The following is a 24,192-nucleotide window of genomic DNA, read 5'->3' on the forward strand; positions in this document are numbered from 1 at the left end:
GAGTTCAGTCATCAATGGCCAAGGATGTCATCAATCATGCCTATGTAATGAAGTGTCCACAGTAAAACCCAAAACCACAAGGTTCAGAGAGCTTTAGGGTTGGCGAACACATGAAGAGAGTTTAGGGAGAGTAGGAAATGGAAGCTCTGGACCCTTTCCCACATATGTTGCCCTAAGCATCTCTTCTATCTGGTTGTTCCTGAGTTACACACTTTTATAATAAACCAGTAATACAGTAAGTAATATATTTTCCTATGTTCTGTGAACCACGCTAGCAAATTAATCAAACAGAAGAAGGGGTCTTCAGAACCTCCAATCCACAGCCAATAGGTCAGAAGCACAGGTCATAACCTGGACTTGCATTTAGCATCTGAAGTGGGGCAAGGAACTGTCTTGTGGGGCCAAACCCTTAACCTGTGGGATCTGATGGTATCTTTAGATAGCAGGTGCCAGAATTGAGTTAAATGATAGGACTCCACATTTTGTCACAGAAGTACTTGATATGTGGAAAACCCACACATCTGGTTTCAGAAGTGATGTAGTGTTGTAGCCGAGTACTGAGAGTAGAGGTAACACATACAGGAGGAAGTGTGTTTTTTCCTTTACAATTACATAGTAAAACTTCCTGATGCCTTGATCCCTCTGTCGGCAGTGAACAAGTTGTGAGCTAGTTTTGTAGAATTATCAAGGACTGTCCCCTCCTACCACCACTGGAACCTCACGATATCACAGAATCACTGTTCTGGTTTTAAGGAAAGGGGTTTAAAGACTAAAGCAATTGAGGGTGCCTGGGTGGCTCAGTCGGTTGAGCGTCTGACTTCAGCTCTGGTCATGATTTCATGGTCTGTGAGTTAGAGCTCCTGATCGGGCTCTGTACTGACAGCTGAGCTTGGAGCCTGCTTCGGATTCTGTGTCTCCCTCTCTCTGCCCCTCCCCTGGTTGTGCTCTCTCTCCCTCAAAAACAAATAAACATTAAAGAAAAAAAAAAAAAGACTAACGCAATTCTCTAGAATACTACAATGCAGATGAGTGACTTACCCATGGTCACTAAGTGGTTAAATGGGATAATCCGTGCATAGTGCCCGTAACAGTGCCTGGCAGACAGCGCTATCCACGAATTGGCTGTAATTAAGAGCATGACCAGATGTTCTAGCTGCAGCCTCTTACCATCCCACAAGGCTCACTGCCTCTTGATTGCAGAAAAGTCCTCTAAATTGACTGTCACATTTAAGATTTTCACTGTGTAATGAATGTCCCTTAACTCTGAGTGCGGTTTTAATTTACATTCTTACATTTGGCGTTTGGCGCCCTTTTAGCTTTAAAAAGAAAACACCTGCCCGCAATCAATGTTTTGGTAGGTTTTCCGAGGCTTTCTTTTTTTTCCTGGTACAACTGTTCCCAATAAATGAACACCATCCTTGTTCATTTATTGAGAAAGCGGATAATGGGAATTCCCCTTAACTAAGAAACCGCCCCGGGTTAAAGCGACCACGACAATCCCTACCTCACCATAACTAGAAAGGCTCCGACCGCAACCCCACCCAGTCCGGCAGGCGTGGACCGTCATCCACTGACGTCACTCCGCAAGCCTGCCGCGACCTGACGCCAGAGAGCGACCTCAGTCCTGTATGGAGCCACGCCCTCCCGAGCGCCATGCTGGGTGTTCGCGGCGCGGGGCTCGCGCGGAGCCTGCGGGTAATGACGCAGGCGTGGCTGCGGGATTCCAGCGCGCTGGCCCTCGCGCGCGCGGCCGGCACGCCCCGCGCCAGGCACTGGCAGCCTTCTGCCGGGCCGGGACCGCGCAGGCGTCGGCTCAGCCTGTCGGCCGCCGCGGTCGTGAACTCGGCGCCCCGCCCCCTGCAGCCCTACTTGCGCCTCATGCGTTTGGACAAGCCTATTGGTGAGTGCGAGCGGACGCACCGCGGGGATGCGGGAATAGCGGAGAAGCGGAAATAGCGGAGAAGCGGGAGTAGCGGAGAAGCTGCCAGGCGGCCGATAGTCTCGGAACGCCCGGAGGGGAGGTCCCTGAAGTGGCTCGCGGGCCTTCACATCCCCTCGGGACGGGCAAAAAGTTGGCCCTTGTGTAAACAGTGAATCGAGTGGAAGTTCCGTTCTTGTGTCCCTTTTTGTGCACAGATTTACAATATCGAAACACGTCCACATTCATTATGTTTGATCCTTCCTGTAATTCTTTAAGGCTCCCAAAGCAAAAACCTGGAACTGTCATTACAACTGAGGGAAGCAGAGCCAGACCAGGTGAACCGAGTTTTGATGCTGAGTCCTAGCTTTGCCCTCCACCACCCGTAACACGAAAGATTTAATTCAGGTGAATGCAGCAGGTACAGCACTTATGGACCGCCTATCAGCTAACTGTCGCCTCCGAAGATTTCCGTGACCTTCCTATTTAAAATAACATCTGCCACCTCATTCTTTACATCTGTACCCTCCATTTTCCTTCACAATACTCACCACTAACTAACCTGATGCATTTATTGGTTGATTGAGTCTCCAATACAGTCTAAGCGCCACAAAAATGGGACATTTCTGTCTAGTGCCTCCTACATAGCTTGGCAATAGTATCAAACCAATTCCGGCCGTATCACCTAGCCTCAGGGACGGAAAGAGCTATACACACTCACCGCTTTCAAGGAACTCCTAGTCTTGGTGGAAAAAGACAAATTATTGGGTGAGCTGGGAAAGGAGATCAAACGTTAGTGGTACAGATGGCCAAGTGCTGTAGGAAAAGGAGTAAGTAGTGTGGATCTCCATTGTTAGAAAGGGTCAAGAGCAAATTGTATCTCAGAGGACAGGTAGATTTTGCAGAGGAGATATATTCATGGTTGGGGGAAATGTTTTTGCAAAGACTCAAGGGTGGAGAGTTGGAACATCAAGAATATGAGTTGATCTAGATTGGCAGGTGGGCGTAGAAAATACTGGGAGGCGAGGCTGGATAAGAGCTGAACCAAAGAAGGATGGACAGTGGTGAGAGAGGGGCAGAGCTTAAACTCCAGGTCATCTAAGATGATAGCATTTGCCATTGCAATGCAGGGAAATACATTCAGATGCCTGGATGCATTCACTCCACCTTGGCCTAGCCAAGACCCAAATGTAAGTCTTGCTTGTGGTATTCTAGGTTTATGCACTACTTATTTGGGATCAGAGCACTAAGAGTTGTAACGATTAGCTATTAAAGTATAAAAGCAAATTAAATAATAGGGACAGTCCTGCCATCATGACCCCTTGCATTTTGGGTCCAGATACAAGTTGATACGCATAAATTTCCAAGCCTAGGTCTAATCTAAAGCATAACTATAATTCTGTTTTGGTGTCTGACAGAGCTGCAGTGTAGGCTTACAGACATCCAGGACAGATCAACAGCTGCCATTATTCCCATAGCCATAAACCTCTGGCTTTTTGCATTAGTGGCTGACCATCCCGCCACATAAGAGGCTAGCTACATAGTTGTTCCAAGTAAAACGCTGGAATCAGACCTCTTCTTTTCTCATCTATAAAATGAAGATACTGATAATACGGACTTTATAAGGTTGTCATGAAAATTATTTTATATATATGTGTGTTGAGTCCTTAGACCAATGACTGACATAATAAGTGCTCAAGAAAATGTTTGGCATTAATACCTGAGAAGAGGGAATTGGAGAAGGCTGGGGTAATAGTTATGTATGTTAAGAAGATACCAGCTTGCACGCTCTAGTTCTAAATAAAGTGATAATTGTAGGGTTTTTTAAGACAATTTACTAATAGTACTGTGTTGCAATTCATTCAACAAACATTTTTTGAGCCCTACTGTATGCCAGGAACAATAAATTGACAGAATTTATAAGTTTGGTATTTCTTCATTTAAATTCTTCTTTTGTGGGGTAAGTTGTATGTTCATTGTTTTACTTTGCTATAGTTGATTTGTTTTTATAAACCAAAGTGGGTTTCATTGTTTTTCAGAATGGATTGCAGCTTCTTTCAGATGTGTCACAAACTATAGTATTCCAGAAAGTTTCAGCAGGTGGCACTCTTTACACTAAATTGATGGTGTAATTTTTGTTTTACTGCCTTTATGGGTAATTACGTTGTCTTGAAGATAATATGTAATTTAGTAAAGTTCTTGGAGTCAGTTTACACAGGCTTTTTGGTCTGCCCATTCTGCCCACACCTCTCAGAACTTGCTCATTTTATTTCATCTCCCAGAGAATTTTTCCTTTTCCTACAATAGGCCTTTCTTTCTGTTTGCGTCCTCGTCACCTCTGCATCCTTCTTCATGGAAGAGAGAATAAGGACAGTGTAATAGGGAAGAAAGAAAAGAGCTGTTGCTGAGAATCAGGAGCACAAAGGAGCAATAGGAACTCAAGTGTTTGTAGAGATTTAGGTATACTGAGTTTTCACTCAGCATTGACCTTGGACAGTCTAGAACCAGACCAAAGTCTACAAACCTAACTTTACATGTCAACTCTGCCACTTTTTGCCTTTGTGACCTCGGACAAATTACTTTTTCTGTGCTTCAGCTTTTGTATTTGGTAAGTGGGTATATTGAAAATAGTGCCTATCTCATAGGTTTGTCGTGAGAATCAAGTGTTGCATGACAGCACATAGTAACAGCTGTGTATTTGCTATTACTATTTTTATATTCATCATCACTAGTATTGTTTCCTCCTAACAACTCTGAGAAGTAGATATTCTTTCCCCTCATTTGTACTTGAGGAAGACTGAACCTTAAAGTTTAGTATACTTTAGTGTCCAGCATCACTCCACTTATTAGTGGCAGACATCAAACCGAATGTCTGACCTTCCCCTTGATTATAGAAACCCCCCTCATCCACAGGGATGCCCTACCGGTTCCTATAGGTAAGTGCCTATAGTACCTATAATATAGACTGATGGCAAAGGAAGTCTTGTTCCTGACACGAAATGCTATAGGTGATTACACATCTTTTCTCTCCAGAATTCTTTTTTAAATAGACTCATTCTAATTGCACCAGGAAAATAATGCCTTTCAAGTGGTATTCTTTTGTTTCAGAGTAACCCTGCCCCTCTGAGCGGTCCTGGTAGGTCCAGGAAAAAGGAAGTAGTTCAACCCGTTGTTTCACTTGTTTCACATAACCTCTCTGTGCATTTGTTTCCTCATCTGTAAAATAGAAACAGTAATAGAGTTTACTCTGTAAGGGTGTGGTTGAGGATTAAATGAGTTTGCATGAATAAAGCATTTAAAACAGTGGCTAACATTTCCTGAACCTGCAGTAAATGTGAGCGGTCGTTGCTGTTGTTTTATAAGGGACACACCCAATATGAGTCAGTCTCAGACACCCTGAACCCGAATTTGAGTCTGGACTCAAATTTCTTGTTTTCAGCCTCTCCTTATCTTTTCTTCTGTGTCCTCCCTGATCCCTCCCCCAGTGACTTGGGTGGCACTGTTTTCTGCCTTTATAGGATCCTGTATTTGCCCTGTTTTTGAATTGATCTATTTTGTTGTTGTTATTTGTTTAGTTGTATTTCTTCCTTTTCATTTATAAGCTGGGTGAAGGCAGGAAGGCTCTCTCTTTTAGTCACTGTTGTATTCTTAGTTCCCATATGTGCTTTATAAATTCCTGTAAATGAATAAAGGTTAAACTTATGAAGCATAAATATGATTATAGGCACTTTGTCATTTGGCCATTTTTGTATAGGATCTCACCTTTATTTAGCCACATCCCCTTTTCCTCTTACGTGGCTGAATTGGGAAGGAAAGCTCAGGATTTATCTTAATAGGCACCATAGCCAAACATTTGTTGAAAGACTTTCTTTTGAAAGTAGAATATCAGAGTTCACATGTGAAGTCTCCCATCTGTATGGTCTATTTGGTTTTAGCTTAATTTCATCTAGCTTTTGGGCTGTGTGCCAAGAACGAATCCCATTTGTGCATGTAGCTGCAAAATATTTAAAAAACAGTAGGTTAATGATCTCCCTCCCTCCAGCCTATTTTATTTTATTGTGCTAACAACAGTAAAGGAAGTTTTACTAACTTTTTTTAGAGGTAATGCATGCATATGACACAAAATTCAGAAAGTGCAAAGACGTAGAATGAAAACTAAGTCTTCCTCCCCTGTTTCCCAGCCACCCAGTTCCCCTCCCCAGAGACCAATATTATTATCAGTTTCTAATGTATCCTCCCTGACACGGTCTATGAACATACTGACATTCAAATACATGTATTTGGTGAGTGGGGGTGAGCGCACACAGGGTAAAAATTTTTTGGTTGTCCTCCATATGGGTTGGACCACTTGGTGACCTCATGAGAAATGCGTATCAGACACTTCGGGGTGTGTGGTCAGACTTTGGGTTTTGCCCATCTGACACGTGAAAAATGTTATCTCAATGTAATTTTGATGTGTATTTCTCAAAGGTGATCTTTCACATAAAGAAGAATCATTTGTAGTTCTTTGTGAACTTTATCTTTTTTGTCTGTTTTTCCATTGGACTAGTGATCTCTTTCCAGTTTCTAGGAACCCTACATCTTGGGCCGAAGATTCCTTTGTGATATGAGTTGTAAATTTATTTTCACGGTTTTGTCATGTGTTTTTGACTTTGTGTTCTTTACTTCTCTGGGATGTAGTGTTTAAACTAAAGACAGATAACTAACTTGAATATGCATCTTTTTTGTCTTTTATCTTTGCTTAGGAACCTGGCTGTTGTACCTGCCATGTACTTGGAGCATTGGTTTAGCAGCTGAACCAGGTTGTTTTCCAGATTGGTACATGTTGTCCCTCTTTGGCACTGGAGCTGTTCTGATGCGTGGAGCAGGCTGTACTATTAATGACATGTGGGACCGGGACTATGATAAAAAGGTAGTTTCTTGGGGCGCCTGGGTGGCTCAGTCGGTTGAGCAGCCGACTTCGGCTCAGGTCATGATCTCACCGTCCGTGAGTTTGAGCCCCGCGTCGGGCTCTGTGCTGACAGCTCAGAGCCTGGAGCCTGTTTCGGATTCTGTGTCTCCCTCTCTCTGACCCTCCCCCGTTCATGCTCTGTCTCTCTCTGTATCAAAAATAAATAAACGTTAAAAAAAAAAAAAAAAAAAAAAAGGTAGTTTCTTCCTGGAAAGGAATAGGGAGGCTCCTCTCAATTCTGCAGAGTAACATGGTGGCATCACTTTCCACAAAAAACAAAGGTTTTTTTAGTGTACTTTAGTGTACCAGCATAATAAGTGCCGTTTTTCAGTTGAATGGCGGGTGTCGCAAAGTGCAATGTACTTCCTTTCTCGACAGGAGCAGCCATGTAGGCAGGGTGTGTACTTCATTTTTACAAAATGAGTTAGAATTTAGACGGCCAAGGTATGGATGTGAGGAGCGAAGGAAAAGTTCATCCTGAACCTTCGGGGATCCAAAACAACCATCATTCTTTCCTGTAAGATATATATTAGAGTCATGGGCACCTGGGTAGCTCAGTAGGTTAAGCTTCCGACTTCGGCTCAGGTCGTGAGCTCACAGTTCGTGAGTTCGAGCCCCATTTCGGGCTCTGCACTGACAGCTCAGAGCCTGGAGCCTGCTTGCAATTCTCTCTCTCCCTCTCTCTCTGCCCCTCCTTCACTCATTCTCTCTCTCTCTCTCTCTCTCTCAAAATAAATAAACATTAAAAAACAAAGTTACTCGGGGCACCTGGGTGGCTCAGTCAGTTAAGTGTCGGACTCTTTGATTTCGGCTCAGGTCATGATCTCACGATAGTGAGATCAAGCCCCACTTCAGGCTGTGTACTGACAGCGTGGAGCCTGCTTGGGATTTTCTCTCTCCCTCTCTCTCTGCCCCTCCCTGCATTTTCTCTCTCTCACTCAAAATAAATAAACTTAAAAAAAATTATTATTCAAGAATGGCAAAATCAAAAGTAAACCACAGAAGAAATATGTGGGATACAAGAGGCAGTGGTAATTAACTACACAGGTGCCTGAATCACTCAGTTGGTTAAGCCACCGACTTCGGCTCAGGTCATGATCTTACCACCTGAGTTTGAGCCTCATATTTGGCTCTGTGCTGACAGCTCTGAGCCTGGAGCCTGCTTCAGAGTCTGTGTCTCCCTCTCTCTGCCCCTTCCCCTGCTCACGCTCTCTCTCTCTCTCTCTCTCTCAAAAATAAATAAACATTTAAAAATATTTTTTAAGATATATATTAGAGTTGTAACTATTCTTCTGTAAATCAAATATTTATTTACTTAAAAATTTTTTTAATGTAATTTATTGTCAAGTTAGCTAACATACAGTGTGTACAGTGTGCTCTTGGTTTTGTGAATAGATTCCTGTGATTTATTGCTTACATGCAACACCCAGTGCCCTCCTCAATGCCCATCACCCATTTTCTCCTCTTCTTCACCCACACCCCATCAACTCTCACTTTGTTCTCTGTATTTAAGAGCCCTTATGGTTTGCCTCCGTCTCTGTTTGAAACTATGTTTTCCCCTTCCTTTCCCCTGTGGTCTTCTGTTAAATTTCTCAAGTTCCACATATGAGTGAAGTGATATGATTTTTGTCTTTCTCTGACTGACATATTTCACTTAGCATAATACCTTCCAGTTCTACCCATGTTGTTGCAAATGGCAGGATCAAATCTTAATTTAAACAAGCCAAGGAAGCCCCCATTAGCATTTGCTATGATTATTTCTTTTAAAAAATGCAATTTTATTATTTTTTCTCCTTAGAAAAATAGTACTTGTTTGTTTAATCTGAAAAATCCGGACAGTACCAAAATAGAAAGTATAGAAAGTATAAGTGTTCCTTATTTCCTTTCCCAAACGCCCAGAGAAACTTCATGTAACCATTTGATGCACTGTATTTCTCTCGATTATTTTCTATGCATACTCTAATGCATGTGTATAATTATTTCTTTCTTCCTCAACAGACTGTTATTTTCTCAAGGGAATCATCCATCTCGTTTGCCTTTTATCTTAGCAATTGTGCATAACAAGTACAAGATCATTCATTAAATCTTTGAATAAATAATCAAGTAAACTTTCGATTTATTTATTTATTTTTTAAAAAGCACTTTATTTATTTATTTATTTTTTGAAATGTATTGTCAAACTGGTTTCCATACAACACCCAGTGCTCATCCCAAAAGGTGCCCTCCTCAGTAAACTTTGATTTAGAAGAAAGCCATGGTGGGGGCCCCTGGGTCATTGAATCAGTTAAGCATCCTAGTCTTGATTTCAGCTCAGGTCACGATCTCTCAATTCATGAGATCAAGCCCTGCCTCCGGCTCTGCGCTGACAACACAGAGCCTGCTTGGGATTCTCTCTCCCTCTCTCTCTCTCTGCCCTTTCCATGCACGTGCGTATACTCTCTTGAATAAATAAACATTAAAAAAAATAATAAAGCCATAGTGAATATATAAAGTGAATACTCTTCTATACATTTATGTAAAGTGAATAATCGTCCCTAGTTTGCCTTTCATACTGGTCTGAATTTTCCTTCAGCAGGGCACACCTGTAACGATTTTTAGTTCATAAGAACGGTATCATAATGTATTTTTTAATTGAAAAAAATGTTTATTGAATACTTGCTGTGTGTGAGACGCAGTGACAAGTTTTAGGATTGCATGGATGAGAGACAGTATTTCTGACCTCACAATTTCATGGTTACACTACAGCAGCACTATCGTGAAAGTGGTGTCCGCAACGAACTTACGGAAGACCACCTACCTCAGCCTAAGAAGCAGAGAGAACTTCTTTCCAGGGGCGTGAACTTTGAACTGTGTCAGAACAAGATGGCAAAAAAGGGTGGGCTGTAGGGCGAAGGTCACTCTGTGCAGAAGGAACAGTAGATACGGAGGCTTGGCTGTGAGATGAAGTATAAAGCTTAACAACTGGAGCATTGTGGTTGGTGTGTGGCTGGAAGATAGGATAGTGGCAAGTGGCAGGAACTGCCTGATAAACACATTTCTGTCCCGCTGTCCCCATTGGGATAGGTTAGTCCATGCCAGGAGAAGCATGCTTGGTTGATTTGGGGTTCCTACATCTGGTTAGTTTTTCCTTCTGCATAACCATAGGATTGCAGCTTCTGGGATGTATCGCTTCAAAATACTTCTTGAACGTGTTTAGAGCAGCTGATGTCAAAGTCCTGGCTGTAGTATTTTACTGTAAAGTTTTGCAAATGTGAGTTACTCTTGGGGGAAACTGGATAAAGGGCATATGCAATCTCTATATTTTTAAAAACTAGAGATTTGAGGGGGGGGTTCTTTTGTTTGTTATTTAGATAGAGAGAGAGAAAGAGCAGGGGAGGGATAGAAAGAGAGGGAGAGAGAGACTCTCAAGCAGACTCCATGCCCAGTGCAGAGCCCGATGTGGGGCTGGATCTCATGACCACGAGATCCTGACCTGAGCCGAAATCAAGAGTCAGATGCTTAACCAACTGAGTCACCTAGGCACCCCAAAATGCAGAGATGTTTTTAAAAACTGAATATAAATCTACAGTTATCTCAAAAGAAAAAGGTTAATTAAAAAAATATTCAAACCAACCAGTTTTTAATGAACAAAATAGAACGATTTTAGTTTCCCTTTAAGTGATTTTTTTTCTCCTTAGGTAAAGGGTTATTGATTAGGTATATCTCCCCCATGACATTTTTCTCTGATTAGAAGATTCCAGTTTCTATTTAGTTTTTTAAAAATTTTAATGTTTATTTTTGAGAGACAGAGACAGAGTGTGAGCAGGGGAGAGGGAGAGAGAGAGGGAAACATAGAATCCGAAACAGGCTCCAGGCTCCCTGCTGTCGGCACAGAACCTGACCCGGGGCTTGAACTCAGGAACCGTGACATCAGGACCTGAACCGAAACTGGATATTAACCAACTGAGCCACCTAGGCGCCTTGAGTCCAGATTCTATATAGACATATAACAAAGCTCTTAAATGAGTATTTTATAACTATTAAAGAGATTTTGCTAACATGACTTAAAATGTTATTGGGGGGTGCCTGGGTGGCTCAGTCCGCTCAGGTCACGATCTCACAGTTTGTGGGTTCGAGCCCCGCATCGGGCTGTGTGCTGACAGCTTAGAGCCTGGAGCCTGCTTCAGATTCTGTGTCTCCCTCTCTCTCTGCTCCTCCCCCACTCATGCTCTCTCTCTCTCCTTCAAAAATAAATTAAAAAAAAAAGACATTAAAATGTTATCTGCGTCTCTCTTTTGTAATCCAAGTTCTTTTCTAAAAAATTGTTGTTCAATTTATTTAAACTGGAGGAAAAAAAATCAGTTCACCCATTTCTCCCATTCCACTAGCCCTTCGGCCTCTGGCAACCACCAACCTGTTCTCTTTTTCTATGAGCTTGAGTTTTTGTTTTGTTTGTTTTAGATTCCACATGTAAGGGAGATCATACGGTATTTGTCTTTCTGTAGGACTTATTTCACTGAGCATAAAGACCTTGAGGTGCAAAATGGTAAGATTTTTTTAATGGCTGAATTGTATTCCATTTTGTGTATATGTGTGTGTGTACCACATTTCTTTTTATCCGTTCATCCATTAACAGACACTTAGATTGTTTCCATATTTTCACCATTGTAAATAATGCTTCAGTGAACATGGGAGTGTATGTATCTTTTTGAATTAATGTATTTGTTTTCCCTGGATAAATACCCAGAGGTGGAATTCTGGATTAGAGGGTAGTTCTATTTTTAATCTTTTGAGGAGCCTCCATATTGTTTTCCACAGGGGCTGTGTCAATTTACACTCTTGCCAACAGTGCACAGGAGTTCTCTTTTCTCCACATCCTCGTCGATAGGTGTTATTTCTTGTCTCTTTGTCTCTTAGCCACTCTAACAGGTGTGAGGTGATACCTCATTGTGGTTTTATTTGCATTTCTCTGGTGATTAATGATGTTGAGCATCTTTTCGTGTGCCTGTTGGCCATCTATATGTCTTCTTTGGAAAAATGTCTATCCAGATCTTCTGCCCATTTTTATTTGGATTTTTTTTAGGTTTTTTTTTTTTTACTATTGAGTTATATATGAGTTCTCTATATATTTTGATATTAACCCCTTATCAGGTACATGATTTGCGAACATTTTCCCCCATTCAGTAGGTTGATTTTCATTTTGTTGTGGTTTCCTTTGCTGTGAAGAAGCTTTTTTGTTTGATGTAGTCCCACTTGTTTATTTTTGCTTTTGTCGCTTTTGCTTTTGGTCTCAGATCCACAAAATCATTGCCAAGACCTATGTCAGGGGGCTTATTGCTGTGTTTTCTTCTAGGAGTTTTATGGTTTCAGGTCTTACATGCAAGTCTTTAAACCATTTTGAGTTAATTTTGTGTATGCTATAGGGTAGGAGTCCAGATTTATTCTTTTTGCATGTAGCTGTCCAGTTTTCCCAGCACCATTTATTGAAGAGACTGTTCTTTCCCCATTTTATAGGGAATATACTACAGTCTTGGCTACTTGATCATAAATCAACTGACCATATATGTGTGGATTTATTTCTAGGCTCTCTGTTGTATTTCATTGATCTGTTTTTATGCCAAAATCATACTGTTTTAATTATTGTAGCTTTGTAGTCTAGTTTGAAATCAGGAAGTGTGATGCCTCCAGCTTTGTTCTTCTTTCTCAAAATTTCTTTGGCTATTTGGGGTCTTTCATGGTTCCTTACAAATTTTAGGATTGTTCTATTTCTGTGGAAAATGCCATTAGAATTTTGATAGAGATTGCATTGAATCTGTAGATTGTTTTGGGTAGTATGGACATTTTAACAATATGAATTCTTCCAGTGCATGAGCATGGGACATCTTTCCATTTATTTGTGTTTTCTTTAATTTTTCTCATTAATGTTTAGTAGTTTTCAATATACAGGTCTTGCACCCCCTTGGTTAAATCTGTCTCTAGGTATTTTATTCTTCACTGCAATTGTAAATGAGATTGTTTTCTTAATTTCTGTTTCAGATAGTTCATTATTAGCCTAACACAAAAGATTTTTGCATTTTTTTAAAATTTACATCCAAATTAGTTAGCATACAGTGCAACAATGATTTCAGGAGTAGATTCCTTAATGCCCCTTACCCATTTAGCCCATCCCTCCTCCCACAACCCCTCCTGTAACCTTCTGTTTGTTCTCCATATTTAGGAGTCTCTTATGCTTTGTCCCCCTCCCTGTTTTTATATTCTTTTTGTTTCCCTTCCCTTAGTTCATCCGTTTTGTCTCTTAAAGTCCTCATATGAGTGAAGTCATATGATATTTGTCTTTCTCTGACTAATTTCCCTCCAGTTCCATCCACGTAGTTGCAAATGACAAGATTTCATTCTTTTTGATTGCCGAGTAATACTCCACTGTATATATATACCACATCTTCTGTATCCATTCATCCATCGATGGCCATTTGGGCTCTTTCCATACTTAGGCTGTTGTTGATAGTGCTGCTATAAACATTGAGATGCATGTGTCCCTTCGAAACAGAACACCTGTATCCCTTGGGTAAATACCTAGTAGTGCAATTGCTGGGTCATAGGGTAGTTCTATTTTTACTTTTTGAGGAACCTCCATACTGTTTATCAGAGTGGCTGCACCAGCTTGCATTCCCACAGATTTTTGCATGTTGATGAGTTAAAAAGCTTGGCCATGTTGTCATGCTTATCTCATAGTTTCTTAAAAACTCTAATATGTTTGTGGCTTGGGTTTTGTTTAGTACATTAGATAATAAGTAAATTGCTCATATATTAAATGATAAGTTGAATTACTATTCGGATATATGGGTTAATGTGTTTTTTTGACAATATAATCTGCCAACCATGCAATGAACGTTAGGTCCATAAACATTAAAATAATCTCAAGGCACAGGTATTAATGATTTAATTTTATAAGCTGTGAGCAATCTGGTTTCATAAAAACCACATGGAATATGTTTTGATCATCATATTACATCATTTTTAGTCTTTTGATGGAGTGCTTGTTTATTTTCAGCTTTCGAATTTAGCTAGGTTAATTATTTCAAATTTAGGTAGGTTAATTAATTATCACCACTGAAGCAACAGTATAATCTGTGGTTAGTAGTGTGGTCAGTGGGACTAGACAGACTGTTCTACTAACCATCTGTGACCTTGGAAAGTTACCAAGCTTCTTCTGCCTCAGTTTTCTAAAACAAATGGCAGGAACTTGTGAGTGGCTAGAAGTCAGGGTTGTTGTAAGGATTCAGTGGTGTGATGCATACATAGTTGTCAGAATAGTGTCACATTGTGAGCACTCACGTACTAGCCGGAATAATTGTAACATCCTACAACAAATATAAGACATAAATATATTTCCAACTAAGACTCTAGGGACAAAATCAGAGATAAAAGATCCGATTCTGGCACTCTAACCAAGGTGAGTCATTGTAGCTTTTGACAAACTGTTGTATTGCACAGTGAGGCATGCTTATAAATTGGGTCAGCAAATTTTTTCTGTAAAGGACCAGATAGTAAATATTTTAGGCTTTGTGGGCCATACCATCTTTGTTGCAACTGTTTGATTCTGTTGGAGCACAAAAGCAGCCATATGCAATATGTTAACAATATGTTCGTTTCAATAGAATTTTATTTATGGATGCTGAAATTTGAATTTCGTATTATTTTCACATATCATAATACATTACTCTTTTTTTTTTTTTAACTTACTTTCAACTGTCTAAAAAAGTAAAATCCATTCTTTTTACTCATGGGCCAAACAAAAATAGGCAGTAGGCTGGATTTGGCCCACAGGCCATAGTTTGCTAACCCTTGATATAAATCAGAATCAAAACAAAAATATGTTATATTAATAGTAGCTAACATTTATTACATACTCACATGCTTTAGACACTGCATTTACTGTATGAGGTAGGCGTTCTTAGTACCCCTTTGTCCTCTTCTTCTCCTTCTCTCTTTGTGTTTTTCTTTTAGCAGGAAAGTAACCTAAGCCCAAGAGAGGTTAAGTAATTTGCCAAAATTCATACAGCCAGTAGGTGATGGAACACTGGGCTCTTGGATCCCAGATCCTGAGTTCTTCTAACAATGATGACAATTTTGGTTATGTTTTTTTTTTTTTAATGGTTCAGTGTATAATAATCACATTTCATGATCTCTACACAGGAAAAGAATAATGTATATTATTTGTCCAAATAATAGCTCTGTCTGTTCATATTCTTACATTGGGTCTGCTCTTTACATTTGGGTACAATTAATATTAGATTATAGACGCATTCTTAAATAGCCTGGCAAAAGCACTCCCAGTTTCAAACCCAGATAATCTGTCCTCTTTCTGTATTTACATTTGATTTCTAATTGCAGTGCTTCCTGTAATCAAAACATTCACTGCAATTTCCCTTTTCCTGAGAATTATCATTATTATTGTCTCTCCTTGCTCTCTGAAAATTAGGCATATACTTGCTAATAAGCTGGGTAGCTAAATAGCCAGATAAGGAAGTTGCTTTGTTTTGTCTGTTTGGAGATGGAGATGGGAGAAGGAAAGGAAGTGGAATGAGTGGTGGGAATTTTTGGTACTTTTCAAAGCTGTTTTAAACATGAAGTTTTCATTTTTGGCAGTGTTTCCAATGTTGACTTCACTTTTTATTCCTATTTTTGCTTTAGTGCTTTCCATGGCCATTCTCTTGATTGCATGTTTAAATCCATGATGGAACCATTACATGAGGCTAAGGTATCTGGTTTTATGTATTAAGGTTGTAAGAACAGCAAATCGTCCAATAGCTGCTGGAGACATCTCAATTTTTCAATCCTTTATTTTCTTCGGGGGACAGCTGACCTTGGCACTGGGTGTTCTTCTGTGTCTGAATTACTACAGGTATAGTGAATGTCTCTTTCAGAATCGTGTATAAAAATCTCTCTTTTGGAAGTGGAGAAAGTAGAAATAAGTAAAATAGAAGTATCTTTGTCACAGAATTGTTTATTGCTTACCTATTGAGCATCTGTAAGTTAGCAAGTATAAATAAGTCGCCGCATGTTGTAAAATCAGGAATGTTTTCAGCCAAAGGAATTGGAAGAGCAGCATTTAATTTATCCTGAGCCACCATTATACTTTCATTGCATGTTCCCTGGGGAACACATGGCACCTTCATAGCTTTTCCAGATACATACATGGATGTGTGTATATACCCTTATGTGTAATTTTATTTATCCTGACAGTATCTCTAAAGTAGATAGAAGTAATTATACTCATTTTGCAAAAAGATTAACTGGGTGTTTCCGAGAGTCATGTTCATTATCAATGACAAAGGAAAAAAATGGAAGAATTCATTCCTATGTCTCTTAAATAGAGACAGAATTAAACTTTTGTGCGTCAGATGGCTGCTTAGAAAGTACTTAAATGAGAAAAAAAAAAAAAGGACAAAAAATAAGTGTCACTTTATAGAAACTAGACTTAACTGCGTACTTTGCCCTGATAGCATCACGTGAAAATGCTTTTGGAAGGTCTGTCCTGGGAGGGCGGTGTTAGATGAGCTGGTGCCTAAGAACATCTTATGTTGTCATCCTTTTATAGGTGCTTTGTGACCTTGTCCTCTTCTGAGGAGTAGCACCCATCGTGCACATAGGGAGGAGTGTGTTGACTCTGATTCTGTTTGGACATTTCCAGTAATCTAAAACAACATTTAGAGAGGCACTAGCATAGAGTGGGTGTTAAGTTGGACTTTGGAGCCATCCTGCCTTAGGTTTGAATCCTGGCCCTGCTACTGACTGGCTCTGTGACAGTCGAGAAAGTACTTAATCTCTTTGTGCTTTAGTTTCCTCATCTGCAAAAGCAAGTAGAATAAAACTGCCTCTTAGGTTTGTCGTGAAGATTATAATGAGTTAGCATATGTAAAGCAGTTAGAACAGCACCTAATGTATGAAAGCTCTATATGCATTATTATTTTGTTTGGTTGTTTTATAATACTTAAAATACCTTCTAATCATCTTTTATCCTAATCAAGGTCCAGGAAAATAATTTTACGTAACAAAATATATAGTTTAAGATCAATCATTTTCCAATTAGTATTATTACTGTTGTCTTATTTAGCAATTTCTAAGAGATGGTGACATTAATCTTTAATGTTTTTTCTTGATTTCAGTATAGCTCTGGGAGCAGCATCCCTACTTCTTGTCATCACCTACCCGCTAATGAAAAGAATTACATACTGGCCTCAATTAGCCTTGGGTGAGCTTGAAATAACTACAAGTATTTCCTTGGATACCCTCAAACTTCTTTGTGTGTGTGTGTGTGTGTGTGTGTGTGTGTGTGTGTGTGTGTAATGTGGCAGTGATAAAATGTCCAGTCAGTCATAAAGTTTTCTAAACCAAGAATAGAATTTCATATTTTAAGGGAGGGTAATTAGCCATTTTTATTGGCTAAGAAACCTTATATATTTATTAAGATCATTATTATTTCCTGAAATGCTTTTTTAAAAATCTGGTATGTCATGAAGAAGAAAATTAACAGATTTGACCATACCCTTCTCTTTAGGTGACTGACCTGGATGCCCTGAGCACTTGGAGGGTTGGGGTGAAAAGCACACTCAGGCAGGAAGGGTTAGTATGTGACAGCTTAGACAGCCCCTGTCTGTGAAGTCTTCCTTAGCCCTCCCAGAGAAAGTTAGCCAGTCTCGCCTCTGGCTCCCACAACACTCCGGAGTGGCACTTCCTCATTTCACCAGCAGTAACTAAACAAGAAGATGCTGGGAGCTTCCTCTGTCTCCCCAGTTATAAATAATAAATGCCTAACAGATAAAGGTTTCTTTGCATGTGGATGGCCCACCACCTACCATAGCACCTGGCACATCACAGGTATTCAATAAATATTTGTTGGTAGAGCGAACAAAAGACGGGTAGGTAAATCAAAATCTATTGCAAAAATACCTTCTACTAGAATAAGCTAGAATATTCCTAAAGGTATTCTAGATGCTTGAACCATTTTTTTCAGTGAATAAAAGAAGAAAGGGGGTTTCTGAGAAAAGACCTGTGAGACCCACTGAGTATGAGGTACCTGAGGGACTTGCAGGTAGAGATGTCGAGCAGACAGTTCCAGGTCCAGTCTGAAGTGTAGAGCTGATCAGAGTGCACATAGAGATTTGAGAGTCGTCCGCATGTCGATGTTCGTTTTCAGTCCTCAGGATGGGCTTACAGAACGAATAAGTGTTCCTGTCTGTACTCATGTTTCTGTCACTTATGGGGGAAGGAGAGTGATTAAAGGACAGACCACAAGGTTTTGGCTCAGCTAGGTCTAAGTTGAAACCCCAGCTTCTACCATTCATTGGCTGCCAGGCACCGTGCTAGGTAGGGGGAATGTTCTCGTGAAACCTCGTATTAGGGTGATAGTATTTTTTCTATTACCTGTGTTATTTGAATTGTCAATTAACCTCTCTGAACCCGTTTCCTTTTTTGTGCAGAGTAGCTCGTCATCACCACAGAGAGCTGAGAGAATTTCAGGAATCGACCTAGTAGCAAACAGTGCACAGAGCCTGATGTGCAGAAGCACTTGGTACATGCCAATGCCCCCTCCCCCCTTTGGGAGTCTAAAGTGTCTTTGCCCTCTCCCTCTGTCTCACCAATTGTAGGGTTGACTTTTAATTGGGGAGCATTACTTGGATGGTCTGCTATCAAGGGCTCCTGCGACCCATCTGTTTGTCTGCCTCTTTATTTTTCTGGAATTATGTGGACGCTAATTTATGATACTATCTATGCTCACCAGGTAAAAAATGTCTTTTTTCTTAACTCTGGTTTAGTTATTATCGCCGTTTAAGAACTTTATGAACCACATCAAAGGGAAAGTCTGTTTTCTGAAAAGAAAATCATTCACACTTCTTTGGCACCAACAAGATATTTTTGTTTCCTGTATATGTATGTTTACCAAAGAGATCAACTCTTTAATTTACAAGCATTTAAATTGTATATACTGTATTGCCAGGCACAGTTTAAAAAAAAAAACCTTACAAATACTAATTTAATCCTCATAACAACCTGGGAGGGAAAGTGCTTTTATTATCCTCATTTTATAGATGAGGAAACATGTGGAGAAGAACCATATCTGTGTCACACAGTTAGTGGATGGCAGAGCTGAGATTCAGACCCAGACAGTCTCTACAGTCTGCACTTTTAACTGCCACGTTCTCCTCCCTTCTGTGGAGGCCTCTACCAGGCAGATCTTTTTCCTAGTCGTGTGGGTAGTAAGCACTTTGCCATATTGTTTGTCATTACCACTCTAAGACTGCAGAATAATAATCCATTGATTTAATATGCCATAAATCTTTTTTTTTTTGCCATAAATCTTTTCAATAATTTGTCCATTTGAGCCATTTAAGTTCTGAGAGTTTTTGCAATTATAAATAATGTTGTTCTAATCACCAATATCTTTATGTGTTTGGGGATAAATTTTTAGGAGTGTATTACTTAGTTAAGGAATATAAACATTTTTATAGCTTTTGATACTGCCTTTTTCATATGGCTAATAAAAAAACCCCACTTTTGCTTTTCTTGATTTATGTTCTTAATTTTCCTTTTACATTACGAACTTTGAAACAGTTTCTTCTCAGTATTTTTCTGAAATGTAACTGTCTTCTCAATTATTTACTTGAAGAATATGTGTTGGTTCGATGGAATGTTTTCTGATATTCCAGTCTGGAATTCATCGTGCTTTCTTTCATTTACCCCTCTCCCCCACTGAGTTTGTATTGTCATGAAGAAGATTGCTAGGTCTCTAATCAGCCTGATTTCCTGAGGTGAAACTTGACTGACAGTTCGGAAGAGATGCCTATACTTTTCACAGTAATGTCTGGAACCAATGATGAGGATATCTGTACTCCAGTTAGATTCACTTCTTCAGTAAAACACCACGCACTCATTCACACTTTGGTACTGCGTGTAATGAAAGACAGTTTGCACCTGAAGGTGCTTACAGTATGAAGGGAAAAACATACGTTAATCCTGCATTTGTTGTTACTTGGATTTGGAAGCCCAAAAGATAGCCTATCAGACAGCTGTCTGGGTGCAGAGTTGGGCATTACAGCCTCTGACATCATGTGGCTGTAATCACAACAGTATGTGAAAGTTCTTAGAAATAAAATTGCTGGAAGAGATCGGGCAGGTAGATGGGAGTGTATCACCAGAATCGACCTTTACTTAGAGGATTTGATGGGAGAGGTGAGGAATAAACCACACTAGTAGTGAAATGTGAATAGATGTGGTCAGGTGCCAGTGGAGCGTTTTTCTGCATCTGCGGCTTCAAGATTGAAACTAAAATGTACAAGAAGTTGTTGAGACTTGAGAACTCAGAGGGAAGAAGGAGCTATGTGAACAGTTAGACTTGAGTTTGACTCTAATGTGGTCCGTGTAGAGTTAAAAGTCATTCATAGGGTGGTAAGCAATACAGTGACATGTAGCAATGTATAGAGCTGGAAGATCATTTTAGCAGGGACATTTAACCTGGATTTGGCCTGCACATTCATTACTGATCAGCCTGTGTTTCCAAGTTACTGTCAGCTTTCACAGCGTATGTCCTTTGAAAGACCGTTTCTTCTGGGGGGGGGGGGGTGGGGGGAGGAAGATAAAGACCCTTTCTTCTGGAATTAGATAATGGTGATAGTTATACAACCAGAATGGTGAATTTTGTGGTATGCCGATAAAAACCACACAGTTTATTTTTACTTTCTGATGTTAGGACAAAAGAGATGATGCTCTGATTGGTCTTAAGTCCACGGCGCTGCGGTTCCATGAAAACACCAAGCGGTGGCTTAGTGGCTTCGGTGTGGCGATGCTGGGGGCGCTGAGCCTGGTGGGAGTGAACAGTGCTCAGACCGTGCCCTACTACACTGCTCTGGCTGCTGTAGGAGCCCATCTGGCACACCAGGTTTGACCGTTTTCTTACGCTTTCCCTCATTTTTCCTTGGGTTATAAATTGTAAAAACTATTTAAACAGAAACAACCTCTTTGTTTACCAAGCAACGTGCTTCTTTAAAACAAACAACTACTTGGCTTATACTATCTTGAACCACCCCCCCCCCCCCGCCTCAACATATCATCTAAAAAAGCTCACTGTATTAGTTTAGAGAAATAATCTAAAACTAAACCTAGATTTTTTTTTTCCCCTCTGATTTTTCTGGAATTACTTCTGATTGATGTCTGGGAAAATTTCAGCAATGTCTAAAGGTTGTGGGTTGAGCTGAATTGCTCTGAAAGCAAACTGATCAACATAACTGTATTTTTAATATGTGGGCTGCTGTGATGGTTAGCAAACTAATCATTCATAAGGATGGGTTCCACTGGCATTAGCAGTCAAGGCCAGATAGGACACGAAGTGCTCACATGTCAGACAGAATTCTGCCTACATAGTGGGAAACTGTCATTTCAGCGTGTTCAGCCATCATCCACAAGCTTATATTGGGATCTACATTATTTACTTTTGTAAAATGAATGAACCAAATCTAATTTTAATGAAGTAGGTTGCTTGTAAATGGACTCTTTTTTTTTTTTTCTTAAAATTTTTAAGTTTATTTATTTATTTTGAGAGAGAGAGGGAGAAAGCAGGGTAGGGGCAGAGAGAGGGGGGAGAGAGAGAATCCCAAGCAGGCTCTGCACTGTCAGCTCAGAGCCCGATGTGGGGCTCGAACTCACGAACTGTGAGATCATGACCTTAGCCGAAATTAAGAGTCAGACGCTTAACCAACTGAGCCACCCAGGCGCCTCTAAATGGACTCTATTTTTGTATCAGTGTTACTGTTACTTTCTTTGAATGGATTCAAAAAGGTGTTAGCCTCTCTGTAGATGATCTGTTTTATACACATCATTGCAGATTACTTACCAGTGTAAACAAGACTTGCAAAACATAGTAAGAAGGAAACCAAAACCTAATGTCCACAAAGTAAACCTCATGCTGTATCACCTTCATGGTTTTCCTCACAATGAAATTTTAAATGGTAGGAATTGGTGATTCTCCAGAATTCTCTAGATTTCACCATTTTCCTCCTCAGAATTTCTTAGCATCCCCTTTTGCTCATAACGCAGCACTGTGGGGGTTGTCACCATCAATTGATTGTCTGGCCAGGAAAATGGATGTTTAGCCATATTTAAGCACCTGGATATTAGTGGACAAAGGCAAAAATTACGAGGGCAATTACAAATACTGTAAGCAATATTTAAACCCATCTTGAAATTCTAAATTGCATTTGTGGTCTTCTATCCAGTCCTTGCCACAATATTTTAAGATGGACATAGACTTCTAGTATTTGGAAAAAAGGAAATCATGATGATTTGAAGTCTGGAGGCCACATAATAAAGAATATTTGGGGAAATGAGGGATGCTAACGGTTAAGCCTAGGAATGAATAAGACAGGGACATGACACTTTTTTGATATATTTGCAGGACTGCCATGGAGAAAAAGGAACGTATTTGTTCTAGGTCACTAACAGCAGGTCTAGATTGCAGATCCCCTCCTCTATGTGGGGATGGGAAGGAGATTTCCACATGCATGGGGGTATTTTCAGTTATCATAAATAAACTCGGCGGGGTATCCACAGTCATTTAGTGAGTGAGGGCCAGGTATGTTAAATACCTTTCAGTGCTCTAGACAGCCCTGCACAATAGACTTGTCCTTCCCAAATGGGATTTGTTCACCTGCTGGGAACCATTGCTCCAAAGAGTAACGCTAGAACTGGAGGGTTAGGAATTGTAGGAGGCAGATTTTAGATCAGTCTAAATATTTAGAGCTTTCTAATTAGTTGGAACTAAAAATAATGTGGGTTGCCTTTCAAAGCATTCATGCACCCCTCAAGTGGAAATTTTTAGGACACAGCTTAGATAATACCTAGCCAGTGAGAGATAACGGTAGATTTTTCTACACTGGAAACAGTTTGGGCTTCCTGATGCTTAAAATCCTGTAAGAGAGTGCAATTTTCTTCTCTGTACTGATGTGTTTATTTGTGATGCCAGAAAATTTATATTAAATACTAATGCAGCATTGTGATCTTCTCTTACAGATTTACACTCTAGATATCCACAGACCTGAGGATTGTTGGGATAAATTTACCTCCAACCGAACACTAGGACTAATAGTTTTGTTAGGGATTGTCCTCGGGAATTTGTGGAAAGAAAAGAAGACAGATGAAGCAAAGGAAAGTATGGATAGTAGAATAGAAAATTAGCAAATGAAGTGGATCTAGGAATGTTTAAAACAAATTTTACAAAACACTCTCAGGTCTTGTTACCACATAATTAGATTTGAATAAACCGTCTTGCAATATGTTAAAGAATTAAGAACCACGAGATGAAGATGTAGACCATATTTGCCTGGATTTAGTTCAAGTATTTTCTAGGAAAATCCTTCCCCTGTCTCAGGAACCAGGAACTCTTTAGCATTTGAGTGACCTTGAGTACTTAAGTGGATGCATTCTAACTGCTCATAATTCCCATCTGCAGTTACGGTAATGGTAGGAGTTTGGGCACTTTAAAAGACACCTGATTTGTATCTCATCTAAATGAATGAATGCAGGAAAATGGACTTTACTTTTAGGGAAAAAACAAAAGCTGGCAAGTTGGGGTTTATTGTGCTTTGTTATGACCTTTACTCACTGCCAAAAGCTGTAAGTTAGGAAACCATTCTGTTTTTATATTTTAGGAGAATTTAAGTAAATAAAAGCTTTTATCTACAATATCCATACGGACTTCTGTTGTTACCAGTCCTGACATTTATTTCACACATCTGGTCTGTGGGTACAGCCATGGTAACCAAAGTAGGCAGGCAGGCAGTCACCAGGGACTGTTTTAATTCCTGTTGATTTCTTTTTTTATCTTACTTGATTACGATTTATAGGATAATGGCATATTGGTTAAATGTCCTAACAGTTTCTTCCCTTGCTGTCTTCTCAGCACGGCATGTTCTCAGCACGGCAGCCAGAGTGATTTTCTTAAAACCTATACGAAGTTCTGTCATTCCTCTGCTCAGAACCTTCCAGGATCTTCTGAGGTCCCTCAGGACAAACCAAAACTCCTGTCACCTGTTAGGCCCTTCGTGATTTGGCCTCATCTGAGACTACTTTCCCACACCCCTCTCTAGCTCCACTGGCTTCCTCACTGTTCCTCATCAGGCTGGTGGACTTCTGCCCCAGGGCCTTTGCATGTATACTTCCCTTTGCCTGGAATGCTGTCCTTGAATTATGTCAGTCCTTCACAGCAGGTCTTTTCCTAAATGTTACCTTCTCAGGCTTTTCTCAGCCACTGCTTATAAAATTTCATAACAAATGCTACCTACACTTTGTA

At 40.1% G+C, this 24,192-nt stretch overlaps 1 protein-coding gene across 3 annotated transcripts; it reads left to right on the forward strand.

The window, feature by feature from the left end:
* The first annotated feature begins 1,609 nt into the window (after positions 1 to 1,609).
* COQ2 (coenzyme Q2, polyprenyltransferase) lies at positions 1,610 to 24,192 on the forward strand. Of its 3 annotated transcripts, none has more exons than XM_043572287.1 (7): positions 1,610 to 1,900; positions 6,664 to 6,830; positions 15,632 to 15,753; positions 17,018 to 17,103; positions 18,500 to 18,633; positions 20,599 to 20,787; positions 22,914 to 23,587. In XM_043572287.1, exons 1-7 carry the CDS (start codon positions 1,654 to 1,656, stop codon positions 23,076 to 23,078), a joined length of 1,110 nt encoding a protein of 369 aa, XP_043428222.1. In that variant the 5' UTR covers positions 1,610 to 1,653; the 3' UTR covers positions 23,079 to 23,587. The 3 variants fall into 3 exon arrangements, with proteins under 3 accessions (XP_043428222.1, XP_043428223.1, XP_043428225.1); XM_043572288.1 differs by having other exon boundaries at positions 1,628 to 1,900; positions 15,710 to 15,753; XM_043572290.1 differs by lacking the exon at positions 22,914 to 23,587 and adding an exon at positions 23,803 to 24,192 and having other exon boundaries at positions 1,629 to 1,900.

Source organism: Prionailurus bengalensis, chromosome B1, assembly GCF_016509475.1.
Source record: "Prionailurus bengalensis isolate Pbe53 chromosome B1, Fcat_Pben_1.1_paternal_pri, whole genome shotgun sequence".
Taxonomy (NCBI): Eukaryota; Metazoa; Chordata; class Mammalia; order Carnivora; family Felidae; genus Prionailurus; species Prionailurus bengalensis.

Bases quoted from the DNA above. Each gene is read 5' to 3' on its own strand.
- COQ2 (XM_043572287.1), top strand. From the start codon at position 1,654: ATGCTGGGTGTTCGCGGCGCGGGGCTCGCGCGGAGCCTGCGGGTAATG. The intron at 6,831-15,631 runs GTAGTTTCTTGG...TTATGTATTAAG, and splicing joins ACCGGGACTATGATAAAAAG to GTTGTAAGAACAGCAAATCG. The intron at 20,788-22,913 runs GTTTGACCGTTT...CTTCTCTTACAG, and splicing joins GAGCCCATCTGGCACACCAG to ATTTACACTCTAGATATCCA.